Genomic DNA, 17,651 nt, shown 5'->3' on the forward strand with positions numbered 1-17,651 from the left:
AAAAGATGTTGAGTGGATTATCAAACCTTTTACTGCGCCAAAATTAAAACTTGATAACTTAGTTACTGTTGACCCTCCAATATGCCAACGCCAATTAATTATTTCGCTAAGTATTTTAATAATGATATTTTTGAAAAAGTTGCTTTTTATACTAATTTATAGGCAGTACAAAATAACAGTACTAATTTTAAATCGACAAATGCTACTGATATAAAATCTCTGATTGCTATCCAAATGTTGATGGGTTGTTTATAATATATATTGGACACATAGATATCGTGTTGACATTAAAGCGGATAAAATGACCAAAAACAGATTTTTTTCACTGAGACAACACATTCATTTGATTAACAATTTAGAGATATCTCGTAACAATAAAGATAAATTTATCAAGGTACGACTTATTTATGATATATTAAATAGTCGCCGTCAACAATTACAAGTTGAACGAAACTTGAGTGTAGACGAACAAATTGTACCATTTAAAGGGAAACTTTCAGTGAAACAGTATTTGAAAGAAAAGCCAAATCTTTGGGGAATAAAAATATTTTTACTCTGTGGTGAAAGTGGAATTGTGTATAAAATGATTTTATATCAAGGCATCTCAACTAAATAGATGACGAGCATCAGAAAAATTTTGGTTTTGGTGAAGCTATAGTAGTTTGTCGAACTCAAAATATTTGTGAAAATCGAACTACTTATACTTTGATAATTTTATTTCGTCACATAACCTTTTTTATGCATTACTACAAAAAAAAATTTATGCTGCTAGTACTGTTCGAGTGAACCGATTTTTCAAACCACCTTTGATGTTCGATAAACAAATTTCAGTTTTAGGAAGAGGCACCTTATTCGAAATAACGTCAAAATTAGGAATAAGTTTGTTAAAATGGTTCGACAATAAGCCAATAAATATGTGATTGAACTTCATAACTTAGGTATACCGGAATATGTGAAACGATGGGATAAAAAAAATAAACAACACGTGAAAATTGAAAGACCCGAAATATATAAAGTAGTTTTAGATGGGCTTTCAAATATAGCTGTGGTTGATTCCCATATATTATTTAACACAGTTACATGTTCAAATATGTCAATAACAAATTTCCGAACTTCTTTAGTTGAACAATTAATCAAAAAAAATACCGTTGACATAAATCCAACAACATCAAACATCAACTAGAAAAAGCTGGCAAAAGCATATTTTCTTGGTTTCATCATAGTTTGAAAGTACAAACAAAATGCCTGGCATGTAATATTATTGTACACAATGTTTTAACAAGGATCACAAATCACAATATAATAAGATGGATCAGCAATTATTTATAAAAAGTTTATAACCTTGCTAATTATTTTGTAAATTATAAAATAAAAGTCTACTATCAGAGATTGTTTACATATTATTATAATATTATTCCCTTTTTTGTTCAGATAATATTCTGTATATATCATATTATGTAAACGAAAGTTTTTCCGTGTGCCAAAACTGGAAGATTTTGTTTAATTAATTAACTTTTTATATATTAACTGCAAATAACATTTTTTTTTTTTTTTTTTTTGCTACCCAAGTAGTGCAGATTTATTTGTTTTATTTTTTAATTCATGTAATGAACATTAAAAAAAAAATTTTTTCCAAAAAAATAGTTTTTTTAACTCGTTATTATAGCTTGTTTTACCATAAAACCTGGTTAAATTACTTTTCAGGTACTTGCTAATTAACATTACATAGGCCAACTTTGGCCCAAAGTAGAATGAACGACAAATCTATGGCGATATTTAGAGGAGGGACAAAGTTACCCCATTCCCGGATAACATTGGCCAAACTTTTGGGAATAATTTTTTATTGTTAAAAAATAAAAAATTTGGAAATTTTATTCCAGAAAGGGTATGTATGAGAACCTGCACATTTATGTCAATTTTTTTTTATTTTAATATTTTTACGTGCAACCTAGTTAATTTAGTCATAAATTTTAAAAATGCTGAAAAATGGTACAAAGTTACCCCGTCGTTTTACGGTAGTTATTTTATTTTTATATTTTTCATGAAGAGTTATACTTTAATATTTTAATTAAAAGAATTTGAATTGAAAAAAATTAATAATAAATGATTCAAAAGATTAAACAATCTCAATATGTTTAACTATGAGAATTGTACGCTACGTTTTTATATGCAGGCAGTTGATCAGACATGAAAAAACATAAGATGGCGTACGTTTTCCATGCACTTTATTATTTTATTATAAGTCTAATTTGGCAGGTCTTATAAAAAACATTCATGGAATTTATCTAAATATTATTTATTTTTCACTATTAATTATTTAAATAACTTAATTGATTTATTGATTATTTTTTTAATTATAAAGAGTTATTCACGAAGAATCTAACCACTATTAACATAATACACAATCGAACGTATTTAGGTGCAAATAAAAATTAAAATGGCATCAAAAAACTATGTTTAAAATAGCTGATTTCAATAAATAAATAAATTAGACCGTTCAAAATGTGACTATCGAAAACTAAATTTACTGTGGGGAAGCATGCATAAAAATTTAAATACAATATATGAAAAAAGCAATGTAAGAGAAATGCAAATGAAATCTACTTTACTAACCACCCTGATGATAAAGATTACGACTTTGGGCTTTAGAAATATAGTAACGACAGTTGAGAAAAATTTAAAAATATTTTATTTTCGCATTAAAAACCATCATCATATTTTGTTGACAAAGCGTATTTAATTTTTTTTTAATTTTTGTAGTCGTCATAACCGATATGAATTGTCTTAACAGAAATTAGGGTTTTTTTTTTTTTTTATTTAACTTATGCCCGGCAACTAGGGCCATTAGCTGTTTGTGGGGGTTATGAACTATGATAAGGGGTAAGGTTGATACGGTAGGTTGTATTTTACGATGGTATGGTTGATAGCAAACACGTGTATGTGTGGCAAGGTTTTTAACCTAACCACTATGATCACCTATCCGGGAGCTAGAAGCTGTAGCCGTTACTTACTCTCAGTCGCATTCTGTGACTGGTAGCAACCAACGCGCCACGCCAAACCACAAAAATTAGGTTTTAATTTAGGTTTATTGCTAATAAAAGTAAAACTTGATTTAATTATTAAATGATATAGCTTTGTTCGAAGTTTGGGGGTCATATACCCTCTTAGCCCTTCCACTAGACATGATACTGTTATGTAAGACCATCCAATGAGACTGGACACGTCCATAGATCTCGTAATAAATATTTTGTGGTACAGATATTTTGTTTAATTAAAGTGTATATAAAGTTCATATTTTTTTAACAACGATTATGTTAAATTGCAAACGTTATTTTAACATAATAAATTTAATTATTTAATCTAATACGTATTAAGATTATAATACACGAATACTCTAAATTATAATAAGTGAACAGAAGGAATACATAAATTATGAAATCAAGAAATTTGATAATTATGAACAATTTAACTATAGTTGTTTATTAAATGTTAATAACACTCAACACATTTGTAATATTCAACATGCAATTATTTTACTTGTTTCAATCATAAATTACTTGTATATTAGATGCCATATCACTTTAAATAGTCATCTATCCAAGAACAAGCAATAAAAGGTGCAGCCTTGATAAGTACCAGAAGACTTCTGAAACGTCTTCTCGGCACATCATACAAATTACATTTTTAATGTTAGTACACATCCATAACATTAACGAATAGTCCACTCTGAACTAAAAACTATGAAAATTGAATAACTTAGAACTTACAGAACGCTATGCCATGCCAGAGGTTCAAATCGATTTATTCAATTTTCTTAGTAATAAATAATCGTAACATTAATGCTTCATCACATAACATGTGAATAAGTATGCTTTAATTTTTCACTCTGTCAAAATAAATTATATTTAATTGAGTGATATTGAGTGTAACAACAAATTATAAACAATAAGAGTTAAAATAAAGATAATTTTTTTGTACAAGAAACAATTTAATTAAAAGTTGATTACAATAATTTAAATATACTTCATAATTAACCATTTGCTCATAATTTAAAAATATCTCCATAAGATCTACTATCGAATGAAAATCAAACAAAAAATTTAACTAAAAATATAAATAATTACAAATATTAACATGTTAATACTAAATGTCATTATCATTATGACATTGTAATTTTTAATTAATATTTATGAATAAATATGCAATATATGCTACTACATTTAATTTCAAATAAATAAAAAAAAAGAGAAAAAAGCAATTTGATACTTAAATTAATAAAAAATAAAATTAAAATGTCTTAAAATGAAACCGACAACTAACCTAACATAACCAATTGTGTTAAAAAATAATTAAAATACACATAGATAGGTTACCTAATACTGGTCGGTTAATAAATAATTGAAGAACTTAAAATTTACATTTAAAAAGTGTAATAATGGCCACAAAATATTTATAGAGCTAAACGATAGTCACTTTATGAAAGAAATGAACACCAAATCTGTATTCTAATTTTTAAGACACTACTCATAAAGGGACCAAGGTTAAGAACAAGACTTATGAAACCTAGTACAGTTCTTCCCATGGATAGATAATATGCTGCTTTATAAACTCATTAATAATGTCTAGTAAATAATTACTCTAAAAACAAACATTTTCTCACAAAATCAGATCTTAATAATTATCGATAAAATGAATTTTCGAGCAGCAGAAGAAATAAGTTCTGAGTTAATAAAATCTTTTCTAGATATAAATGTACAGTTATGCAATTTATTATTTTAGCGTTCAATGACCATAATATTAGTATTAAATACCATGTATATAAACTGTGGTATGATGCATTCTTTTAAAAAAAATTAAAACTTTGGATTACAAACAAATCCTACTCTTGTACAGTTAATTATATCTATTAATTCATATCATTGTATTGAAATAAATGCTCATGCAATAATTTAACTTGTAAATAAATTTAAAAAATCTGTATTAAATATTGAAAAAGAATCAAACAATACATCAGATTTAAATCCTAGTATGTATGTACCATGGCTCAACAGTTTACTTTAACACAGTAGTAAACTTTAGTATTAAAAATTAATGAAACAAGTCAAACGCATTAAAATGTTGAATTCAATAAACAACAATCTTAGAAATTCAAAAAACAACGATGAAAATGATATATATAGGTTTCCTTGAAATATCATACAAACATCAATGTCTACTTCTGTTTCCAGATCTTTTTTAAGCATGATTTCAGACAAATTTCTTTAAATATAAATAGGACCATAAATGATGCAGGAAAAAACTTTAACCATAGATGATTTAGTACTCAATAAGCCAATTGAAAAACTCAGTAAGACAATAGATAAGACCATTAACAATGATTGTGTAAACTTCATAACTTCTAATGAAAATCTGGATAAGAATATTGAGCTAAGTGAAAACTTGAATGACTCTGTAAATTACCATTATAATAAAACTGATTTAAACTCAGATGAAATTGATAATGAATTGGACTTATGTAGCTTATCATCAATAAAAAATATTAGAGAACTTCTAAAAAAATAAAATTTGAATTTATGTTTGATGAAAAAGCATATAGGGAATTTAAAAATAGCCAATCCATTAAAATAAAAATTAATAATAATAAATCTATGATCACAAAAAAAGCACTTTATATTAGTTATTAGATAATAAAAAAGATATAGTAAGTACAGATTGTTTAAGAAGATACATTCCTATCATTTCAAATAATAATACTCCATTAATTGTTCATAAAAAAATAACCATCAGTGATCATAAACGTATTGGCGATTGGCCTTATTTAGATTAAATAAAACTAAGAATGAAGAAATACTTTTCAAAAAAATGTTAAGTTTGAAAGTTTTATTATTTATAGGATTCTTGCTTTTGGAAACAAAGCTTTTAATAGACAATTTATAATTATTAAAAAGAAAATTTGGATGAAATAGAATTTTATTGTAGTTGCTACGCATTAAATAAATTATATCAGTTATTTTCATTTGAAAAAAAAAAGTGAATATCAGTGAATCCATGGCGGAATTAAGAGGGGACAGAGGGGCTTGCTCCCCTTGGCCCATAAGATGTGTAAGAATATAACTGTGACATAAAACTTATAATCACGATTCACGATTCTGATGATGATTCTTATAGTATATATATGAACAGTACAGACATTGAATCATTTAGCTCAGATGAAAACAATCAACCCATCAATAACCTCATCTTCAAACTGACCAAAATAAAAAAAAAATTCCAGAAAAATTAGTCTCAATAAATAAAATTATTATATTATTATGTACGACACAAATTGGTAATTGGGAGAATTAATAAATTTTTTTAATCAAGAAAAAACATTTTATACAATAAAATTTTTAAAATCACATCTGAATTATTTTTATTGGCCAAAACATCCTGATTAACAAGAAGTAAAAAGGTAGATATAAAATATATTTTTTATGGATCTATAAACCTTCAAGGATTTGAACCATTTACTATAAAAAGAAATTAGTCATCAAATTATAAAGATATACAAAAGTTTGAAAAAAAATGTAATCTAATAAATTTTCTGATTATTTTTATTTAAATTTATTTTAAGTTATAAAAAAAAATATGTTTAAATATTTAAAAAATTCCCAAGTTAATAATCAGATTAAAAATGATGTTCTATTTAAAATATCTTCTTTTTCTTTTTTCATTTATTTTGTATAATAAGTACTTGTTCTATTTTATTTATTTTTAATAATATAAAGAAATATTATAATCTAATAATACTTTGAGAAACTTTTATTCCAATTAAGGATTTAAATAAAAGTTCTAAATCTATATATAAATAATATTTTGTGTATAATCTATTTCATTAATTTGTTAACCTATTGTAAACACAATTTTTTAAATTTTGTGTAAAAATTTAAAATTATAGATAATCTGTGGTATTGTAATAAATACTCTACATTATGAAAACATACTTATGTTTTGGTAGTCATGGTAATCTAGAGGTATTCTTAGGCCGACCGCACACCAAAAGAGCAAAATTGCGTTAGACAGTGATAGTCATTTTCGTCATAGTCAACTAAAAACAATTTGTTTTTATAAAATGCAAACTACCTAGACAAAACACCATTAGACAAAACAAAAATCAGTAATCATGTCATCGGATGAAGATATAGCGATTTGCATGTGGTACACATTACAACATTTAGAACAGAATCATAAAAAAAAAAGTTATGGATTCATCCGTTAAATAAAAAACGCATCACTCATAATGTAATTTTAACTTTACTATGCGAACTACGTTCAGACGAAAGTAAATTTAAAAATTATACTCGTGTAAGTAATGTTACATTTGATTTTATACTGCAAGAAATAGGAGAAGAAATAAGGAAAGAAAATACAAATTTTAGAAAAAGTATTTCTCCTAAGGAAAGGCTTTTGGTTACACTGAGGTATGAAACCTAATTGTTTTTTTTTAATCATTTTTATTTTTAATAGGTATAAAATTAATCATAATATATTTTTTTAAATAGTTAACAAAGTAAACTTAATCTTTTTTTGTAGTTAATTATGTTTTAAATTTGTTTTATTATTATTGTAACTTATAAATTAAAAAAATATATCATTTGAATGAATTGTTACTTCCTTGTGAAGACGAAGATAAATCCGAAGCAAAATCACTGTAGTAATAGTTTACATTTAGGTTTTGATTAATTTGTTGATCTGTGTTTTGTTCAGCTACAAAAATCATATTTTGGTCCATGATAGGTCTAGCTTGATATAAATGATTACTCTGCTGTTCAACTGGTCTACGATACATGTTATTTATATTGTTTTGAAATGAAGCTATTTGATTACTATCTTCTTGTTCATCAAGATAACTATTTAAAGACGACATAACTAAATTTTTGAATTTTCTTTGATTTTTATCATTAAGTTTTTTATAGTCTGGAATAAGGCTTTTAAAGAATAACAATTCTGGAGGTTCTTCAACAGATGCTGGCTTTGTAGTTCTTGATTTCAAAAATTCTATCATCGGTTCTGCTACCTTATCGCTTGCTGTTCTTTTATATGGATTTTTAGGTAACGTCAATATTGGTTCAATAATGTCTTGTTCACTCTCTATTACTGTATTATCTACTATATTATCTCCTGTATTGTCTGATGTATCATCTTCTTCAGACTCTACGATTTCTTCGGATTCATTTACATAATCGTTATTGATGTTGCTACCCATTTTTTTATGCTGCATCATAAAACCAGTTAAAAAACTCATACTATCAAAAAGGTACTATTTTCTTTTTTTAGAACCAGCTGACCCAGATTTTTTATTTTTGAGTTCACGAAGTTCTCTTGCAAACGAATTGCGAAGACTAGTCCACTTGCTTTTGCATACCGACACTATAAAAACAAGTACAAACAATATTACTGAAAAAACCCCTACCATAAGTAATATATTGTTGTTTAGTGATGGTTGTGGTTATCAAAACCAAAATATAGTTGTATCAAATGCTATATTAAAATTTTCAATTGATTATAAGGTAACTATCACACAAAATTGTCTAGTAAAAGGCAATATCCAAATGGAAGTGGGCAATATCCATCACACAAAAAATTCACAAGAAAGAAAAAAGGAAAATCTCTTTCTGTGTTGGATGAAAATCACCAATGTAGTGTTTTAGCTGCGTTTGAACTTCAACGACATGCATCAATTAAAATGATAGCTAATCATTACAGATATTAGTTGTTCTTCGGTCTACCGTATCTTACATCAAAATTCTTACCATCTTTACAAAATCCATTATGTACAAGGATTAAAACTGACAGACCCAATTAGAAGAATAGATTTTATATCACATATGGTAGTGTTGCATGAAGAAAATTAAAACATTTTTTCAAAAATGTTGTGGTCTGATGAAAGTTGTTTCAACAATAATGCATTGTAAACCGTCGAAATTCACACTTTTGGAGTAAAAATAACCCACAATGGACACGTGAAACAAATGCTCAAATTAGATGGTCAATCAATGTTTGATGTGAGAGATTTTTAATAATCAGTTAATTGAACCATATTTTTACGATGGTACATTAACTGGTCTTTGGTACCTTAATTTTCTGGTCAATATTTTGCCTGATTTGATGGCTGATGTACCTGATGCAGTTTGTGAAAATATGTGGTTACAGCAGGATGATGTTCTACCTCACAACGCCTATGTAGTTAAGGATCATTTGAACCAACAGAATTCATCACAATGGCTTAGTACAAATGGTCCAATCAAATGGCCTCCACAATCTCCCGATTTGACTCCGTTGGACTTTTTCTTGTGAGGTTACTTAAAAGACTGCAGCTGTCTTATATTTGTATTTCATATTTTTGTTTATCAATGCTATCACAATTTAACTGAACAGTGATCACTTTTATTTCATGGCTGGTCATTAATATTGTCCCGGTTAATAGGAGTTGAGAAAATAACTTTTATATTGTATTATTTAATAACAAAATATAGAATAATATTGAACATAGTATCATTATATCATTATTGTATTATGTTATCTACATTTTATAGACATGTTTTCAGGTTAATTTATTTTATTTTTTTAAAAGCTTCAACAATTTTAAACTTACTAAAAAGAAGTTCTTTATATGATCTTCTGGTTTGGTAATTTTAAAATCTGACAACCCTAGCTATAACTTATAATTTCAACTTTTATTACATCATAATTCTCAATTTATTGAAATAGATAAGAAATATGTATTGTTATGGGCTACGAGATATGCTAATAATATAAATATATATAATATAATATTTAATATTGCTATAGGTGTTAGCAATAGTAATATAGATATATATGTGATCTAATAATTATAATGTATACGAGATATTAGATTCATATTTTGTAAAAACATCATAATACATCAAAATAGTAGTCGTTAGGCGAGGTCGTTTTGCATTTCCAAGAATTGCCAGTAAGGACGATAACATCCTGGAGATTGTTGTTTTCAAATGTGAAAATAATTCCAAGAATTAATCTGAATTGGAAGGTTGTCAATTACAACAAGAGATTTCCTTGTATATAAGGGAGTCCAGAGACCAACAGGGGCAGATGTACCAGAGCCACGAAGACCTGAGCAACTTCACGACACTCAGCCACTTTTTGTATCAGTTACATGTACTTCATTTATCGTAATAAAACATTATTGTATTTAAGAGTTATAAATTTCATTTAAATAACACCCTGGATCTGGATCTGATATTCGCACGCAACAGTATTTCAATAAAATAAAATAAATAAAAAATACATATGACAACTAAAGTAAACTAACACCATAAATTCAAAAACAAATATCTAAATATTTTAAGTAATAAATGTTCTCTCCTAGTAATATTTGGTCATTCTACCATTAAAATGTTTTTGATGTTTTGAATTTGTGCCAGATATAGGTGTACAATAATTTAATATAAAAGGTATGGGAACCTACTTTTTTTTTAATATAATAAATTTTAAGATAAAGATAGTGACATTATAAATTGGAGTTATTATTGGCAATCTATAATTTGACACAATAATAACATTAAAGTTGTTGTGTTAACATTAATTATCATGCAGATGGTAAATTACGGATATAAATAGGTAGGAAGACAACACACACTAATACTAACTCTTGATATTATTAATATTTTCTTTTAAACTAGTTTTTTAATGGAAATAAATTATAAAATACTAACAAAATAGTTCAAAATTCTAGCTAAACCTAATTGATTGTAAAATAAAATTGATAATTACTTACCTATAATGGTAGCAGCGTTCGGATGGAATATACAATAACGGAAACCAGGATGGACTTCCACTATAACTGTCAAACGCCTTGAGGTGGCATTTTCATCCAATTGAATCGAAAAAATGATGATCGAAATCCTAAAAAAACGCAATTAAATTAATACGAAAACAAAATAACTTGTTTTTCGCAGCATTTAACAGATCGTAGTGGAAAGGATATATACTATTATATAGCATGATCCGATAATAAATCGCTGGAGTCGAGGGATTTACGGAGTCACGAGGTTAGCGCGTTACCGTTTCAATGGCAAAGAATTAAGCGTTTAACAAAACGTACCATACCTATGATTGAAAGACTGGTAGAAGAAACTCTGTGGAACATTCAAGTGACTTAAAAAAAAAAACACATGAACCGCCGACTACATCAAACGACAAATAGTCACCAATAAGTAGCATACACAACACGACATACCGTACGTTAGACACAGGTTCAAATAACAATCAGTAAATAGTAAATAGTAATAACAAATGACAGTACTACAATAGTGATTTAGCCAACGCCCAACAGACGGCAGCACGAACATTTCACACAAACGCATTACTATACAGTACACAATAACTGAATGATGTTCGTAACCATAATACGAAAACATAAAAAAGACTTTTACCCCACCACTTTTATTTATTTTTTATTCATTTTGAAACGATGAAAATTATGATGATGCAGTTGTCTGGGCTGTAAGGATGATGTTAGAAACGTTTTTATCATCGGAGTGCTTAAGACCAGCCTGCCAATTTAAAAAATAAAAAAGAAGCTATTGCCAAAGAATAAATATAACTAATTATAATAATAAATAATAATAATTTATAACTACTCTATAAGTCCGTGATACTACTATTGACATATTACAAACAAATTTATACAGAGACGAATTAAGAACAAGGCCTGGAGCACAATTCTTGCGCAAAATAAATTTCAGAACTAACAATATAACTTAACATATTTTATATCGAAAAAATACTTAGATATTCAACTTCAAAGGGAGGTTTCTAGCAGCTAATTTGAACTAGTTGAAATTCGAGAGACTAAAATAAAAATACACAAAGCTTTTCAAAATACCTATTTGGCAAAAATTTACAAATTTGATGTTAAATGTTTACTTTGAACTCTATGGTTTAGTTTTTGATTTAATAACATAAGCATGATTTTTTTCAGGTTCCTTCAACAGCTGAATGAAAGATTTTCAAAGAAAAGCAAAGATTTGTTTAAGCTGTTTGAAATTTTTGATGTATCCAGCAATAATTTTTTTAATCCTAACTGTCCTCATTTAATATTCTTTGCAAACCAATATAGTTATTTTCAATTTGATGAGTCTAAAATGTTATCCGAATTTTCCTCTGCAAAATCCTTGACTTTTAGAAAAAATATAACCAATTTGAATTTAAGTGACATTATTTCCTGCTTAAAAGATTTTCCAGTTGCTTTTTCAGAAACATTAAAAATAATATCTTTAGTTCTAACTTTACCTATAAGTACAGCTTCTAATGAAAGATTTTTTTCTTCACTTAAGAGAGTCTAGTCTTATATTAGATCAACCATGGGAAATGAGCACTTAAGTGACTTATTGGTGGTTAGTGTGGAGAAAGAAGAGGCCAATAAAATTAATCTAAATGATGCTGTAGATTAATTTTCAAAGTTGAAAAATCGAAGATATCCACTTATGTAATATAATATGTATTAAATAATTATTGCTTTATGACAATAAATGTTTTTATTTGTGTAACTAAATGGTTTGTTATTAAATTGAATTTAAGTTGTTAAATTAAAATCAAAAATGGAAAAATTTAGAAATATGAATTAAGTATATTGTGCCATTTTGAACATTAAACAAATTTCAGGTTTAGCTATATTATTTATTTTGAGTGTTCAGGGAGAAAAAATGTATAAGTTAGGTTCGGTTAAGTATTATTAAGGTGCTTTATACCCATAAATTTACTTACCAAATACCACTGGTATCAGCAATATAATATAAGTTCATTAAAAGTACCTACACATACTTCTTCAAAAATAATAATAATATTGTGATGTTTTCATACTAATATAGGTGACATATTAAATAAATTAAACAAAAATTTTTCAGTTGTTTTTGTCATCACTTAACCCCATCCCCCTTATCTACCAAAATAAAAAATTTCTATGTTGCCTGGTAATGATTTGGATGGCCTGCAAAATTTTGGCACCAACAATAAAAATGTTGAAATGGCGCCTCTGTAATAGATACTGGTTTATTTTGAACATTTGTTATTATTAAGCGTAGCATAGTATTCTCAATACTAGTTAAAATGTCATTTTGAATACGATTGCTTATATAAGTTGCATTTCTTGCTCCGTTTTCTAAATGATTCTTTATAACAGGATCATATCGAGAAAGAAGATCTAATATTTCTAAAAATAATCCTTTTTCATTATGTCCTCTAAGAGCTCAACCACTTTTTGTTAAAATTATTACAATATCAACGAGTCTCTTCATAATAGTTTGATTAGCAATTCTTTGTTCTTCTTGACAACTTATTTGTAAATGTTTTTCTTTTACTAGTATTTCATCAATTGGGTTTGCTTTAAGATATTCAGATAATATATTTACACTACTAATATGAACAGAAGTTTTTTAATGTGATTTGAACTTTTGTGGTAGCAATATTCCAGCCTCTGAATCCAGTTTTTGTATATGCATGATCGACATGACCTCTTTGAGAAAAAGTTTCACAAGCAAAACATTGTCATGGGAAACAAAATGCAACATCTAAGCATGGACTGCATTCCAGCCAATTAAATTAATTATACCAATTAGCATGAAAATTTCTTTCTGAAGCACTCAATATTCTTCAAGGAAATATGATGGCATGTGGCTGATACGGGCATTTCTTTATTCTTTCCATTCTTTCATATTGATTGGAACTTATAGGATAAACCGGATCCTATTGTTAATCTAGAATTGTATCATTTAAATAAGAAGACTGTAAAGAGTTAAGACTGAAATTACTACTGTTATTAATTCAATTTTTTTTTTTTTTTGTACATAGTACAAGCATGCTACCTAAAACTATTTATACCTTGTTTTTATATATAAAACTGTTTCCTGAAGTTATAACTTAAAAAGTCTTTTATTGTTATTAGTAATATTTTGTTTTATTTATCAAAATAAGTTATTATATTTTTATTACTTTTCAATTGATTAGTATTTAATTATATTGTATTATTTATACATCTATGCATATTACATATAATATAATATGAAGCTTTGAACAACTAATATAATAGAAAGCTTTGAATAACTAAAAATATAGACTAAATGATAATCAATTTCAAAAGCTAAGCGGTGATATTTAATTTTTTTCTTAAATATAGCAATGCATGCAATTATATAATAAATTAATATAGTGTCTATTACAGTGAATTATTCATTATTGAAACCATTCTGAAGCAGTGCACTTAGCTACTGCAAAATATATTCATTATCAATTGAACTAATTTAAGCATTATAAAAAAAACCTTTAACAATACCTTAGGTAATTTATTTAAATTAACAACTCTAAATGATTTGTTTAGCACGTAATAAGTGCGGCCCGACCAACATTTTTATCACGCGCTCGAGTAGGGACTAGGAGAAGGTAACCATAAATATATTCCTAACTGAATAAAATTATAGAAAACGCCGGAATTAACATTATGCGTCCCGCATTTGTTGGGCGCTAAAAATATAATAATTAAATAATAATAATAAATACAAACGACTTAAATGTCTTAATAAAGGTGGGCACCCATGAAATAATAATAAAATAATTATTTGTATACAATTACACTAAATAATATAACATAGTTAATGATAATTACAAGATAATTTTACGATACCGACACCGCTCGAGCCCTGCCTTGTGGTCCGGAACGCTGGAACAATGATGATGTTGAAATGAAACGCCGCGTCACACCCGGTGACGAAAAACACCGTGCGAGATTCTGTGGCGACAACACGCAAAAGAACCCGTTTCAACACGGGTTTTCTAGGACCGCACGTTACACGACGCATACGAATAATATACGATAATTTCGAGGGCTTTCACGCGCGGCGATGCCAATATTAAATAAGATTATAGGGCGAACTCGGCACACTCGATGCCGGAAAACCCCGTGCGAGATTCTGTGGCGACAGCACACAGAAAAGCTCGTTTCAACACGTGTTTTCTCGGATGGCACGGTACACGACGCACACGAATATTATAATAGTTTCGAGCGCTTTTCACGCGCGGCGACGCCAGTTGCAAATTAATTCTAGGCGGATGACCACCAGCACGGCAACGCAAACATGCGTATTTTTTAGGCCACAACGCACAAAAAACTCGTCGATCACGTGGTCCGAACAAGACGCGCGACGCCTATGGCGGGCGAAAAAGACGTAGATCGTCCGACGCGGACGACCGCTGGAAAAGAACAAAAAACCACGGCCGATATTACGGTAGCGTCGGCGAACATGACACACCGGTGTTGCGATAGTCTTGGACGACAGCGGGGTGGAGACGCGTGCGTAAAAGCTCGCACCCGACGCTCAATGGACTAAAACTGGTTGTGCCATGAACGGCGCGAATTCGTGATGGTTTAAACATGATTATTGAATACTTATTGGAAGCATCATAGATAAACCTGATCACAGAACACTTTCAATGAGATGAAAATGTAAGAATTCTATAAGACATTTTAAACGTTTTCAATAATTAAACAATTTACACTTATAACACATTTATTATTAGAAACAATTTGTTTCTAGTAGTTATGAATTTACCTGATTTGGTTTTGAAGACTCACTAAATGTAGGTTTGTTGGAACAATGTCATTCAGTTCAATACGTTTTGTACCTATCAGTTATACTACAGATAATCTAACTCTGATAACAAATAAAGGAACATATTTAAATATGTTAATGCAATAAATTACAAGCAATTAATGTAAAATTAAAAATAATAATGTTTCATTTTATATTAGACTATACAATAAAAATAAATCTTAATATAAAATATATACCTAATCAGTTTTTTTTAATCGCCACGCAATCACCACTTTCAGTACATGAATCAGGGTCATTTAAATCTTCCTCATTTGTATTTGAATTTGTAGAGATGACGTTATTCTGTCAATATAATATAATATTTAATTAAATTGAAACACTTATATCAAACAGTATCCGATTCTATTTTAATCTACCTGTTTAGAAAAGCATGAATATAAAGTTCTTCCATTCTTTTTACTAGGTTCGAGGTTTTCCATATTGACAGATCGATTGATTGACTATGAAATCCAATATAGGTATTTATTTAAAAATAAAAACTGAAATATTTCAATAAAAACATATTTCGCAAATAGTTGATAACTGATAAAACGGATTAAGCTGATAAGTGATAAGCTGTTGCCTGTTTCAATTTCTTAACATAGATTTTCTATTTTACATTTTTATTAAATAAAAATATTTAAAAATATATTTACGTTATTAAACATTTACCCTATTACGATTGCGAACGTATTTCGTATAATAGATTATTATAAACATAAATTAAATATAACACTTTTAATTTGAAAAATGGTCTTTGGTATGTGTGTATAAGGTTCCGTGTACATTCAGTGTATGCAGCTGTATACCCCCTGCGTACATCTTTGAGCATCATTGGTAAAATTTCCAACTTTTTTTCTAAATTAATCCCTGATAAAAATGATTTTTTGTTAGAAGCTCGTGAAGCTACTTTCGTATATCATACAGTAATTCATAATCAAAGTTTTCGATTACTGACATGTACTTCAGATTTGATTCGTCAGTTATTAAATGATAAAAAATTTACATGCGCAAAAATAAAAACCTGATATTATTAATATAATATCCGTATATTATTGATAATATCGTTAAAGAACTGCGTTCTGCCAAATTTATCTCGGTTTTAGTCGATGGCTAAAACAATAAATCAATAAAATTAATACCATTTCTTGTCCGATGTTGGTGTAAAACATAAAATACCTACTCAAATTTTCAATTTTGCCTGGTGAAACGTCCGATTTGATGACTAAAAAAATTGTAGACGTTCTTATAAAATTTGGAATAAAAGAAAAAATTTTAACTTTGTCAGCGGTGAGCGGATAATACAAATACAAATTTTGTGTGGAGTAGCTAGGAAAGGGAAAAACAATGTTCATACAAAACTTCAGACCGAATTAAATAAAAAAATACTGCTGTGCTCACATATTATGTAACGCTATATACAATGCGTCTTGGATTGTTTACTTCTAGATGTTAAAGCCATTACAGTTAAAAATTTTGATTATTTTCATTTTTACACTGTTCGCGTAGAAAAATTAAAAGAATTTTGTGAATTCGCAGATGTTTAATATCGAAATATTTTAGCACATACTAAAACAAAATAGCTATCATTATCACCTGCTGTAGATCGAATTATTTTTATGTTCAGTGGTTTAAAGTCATACTTTCTGTCGCAAGACTCAAGTCCTAAAATATTAGTTGATTTGTTTTAAAATAATAAGTTCCTGTTGTATATGAATCTCATACAAAGTATGCTTAAAGTGTTTAATAATTATTTACAAAAAATCGAAGGGGAACACATTTCTGTTTTTGAGTTGATAGATATACTAAATAACTTAATTAATAATTTAGAAAACGGGAAGAACGAACATTTTATCAACAGTGAAATAGAAAATATGATAAAAGTACTTGAAGAAGAAGGATTTTCAATAAAAAAAAGAGTTTGATATAGGAAGTCAAATATTTTTTGATTTGTGTATAAAATACATACAGAAATGGACAATG

The 17,651-nt window shown here is 27.8% G+C and overlaps 1 protein-coding gene across 2 annotated transcripts; it reads right to left on the reverse strand.

The window, feature by feature from the left end:
- Positions 1-7,576: 7,576 nt before the first annotated feature.
- LOC112592732 lies at positions 7,577-11,323 on the reverse strand. 2 transcript variants are annotated; one of them, XM_025336886.1, is made up of 3 exons: positions 11,131-11,323; positions 10,799-10,926; positions 7,577-8,409 (listed from the first exon to the last, which is right to left on the reverse strand). In XM_025336886.1, exon 3 carries the CDS (start codon positions 8,282-8,284, stop codon positions 7,631-7,633), a length of 654 nt encoding a protein of 217 aa, XP_025192671.1. In that variant the 5' UTR covers positions 8,285-8,409; positions 10,799-10,926; positions 11,131-11,323; the 3' UTR covers positions 7,577-7,630. The 2 variants fall into 2 exon arrangements, with proteins under 2 accessions (XP_025192671.1, XP_025192672.1); XM_025336887.1 differs by having other exon boundaries at positions 11,126-11,323.
- Between the last annotated feature and the right edge of the window lie 6,328 nt (positions 11,324-17,651).

The sequence above is a fragment of the Melanaphis sacchari genome, unplaced genomic scaffold (assembly GCF_002803265.2).
Source record: "Melanaphis sacchari strain LSU unplaced genomic scaffold, SCAv2.0 Contig188_pilon_pilon, whole genome shotgun sequence".
NCBI classification, from domain to species: Eukaryota; Metazoa; Arthropoda; class Insecta; order Hemiptera; family Aphididae; genus Melanaphis; species Melanaphis sacchari.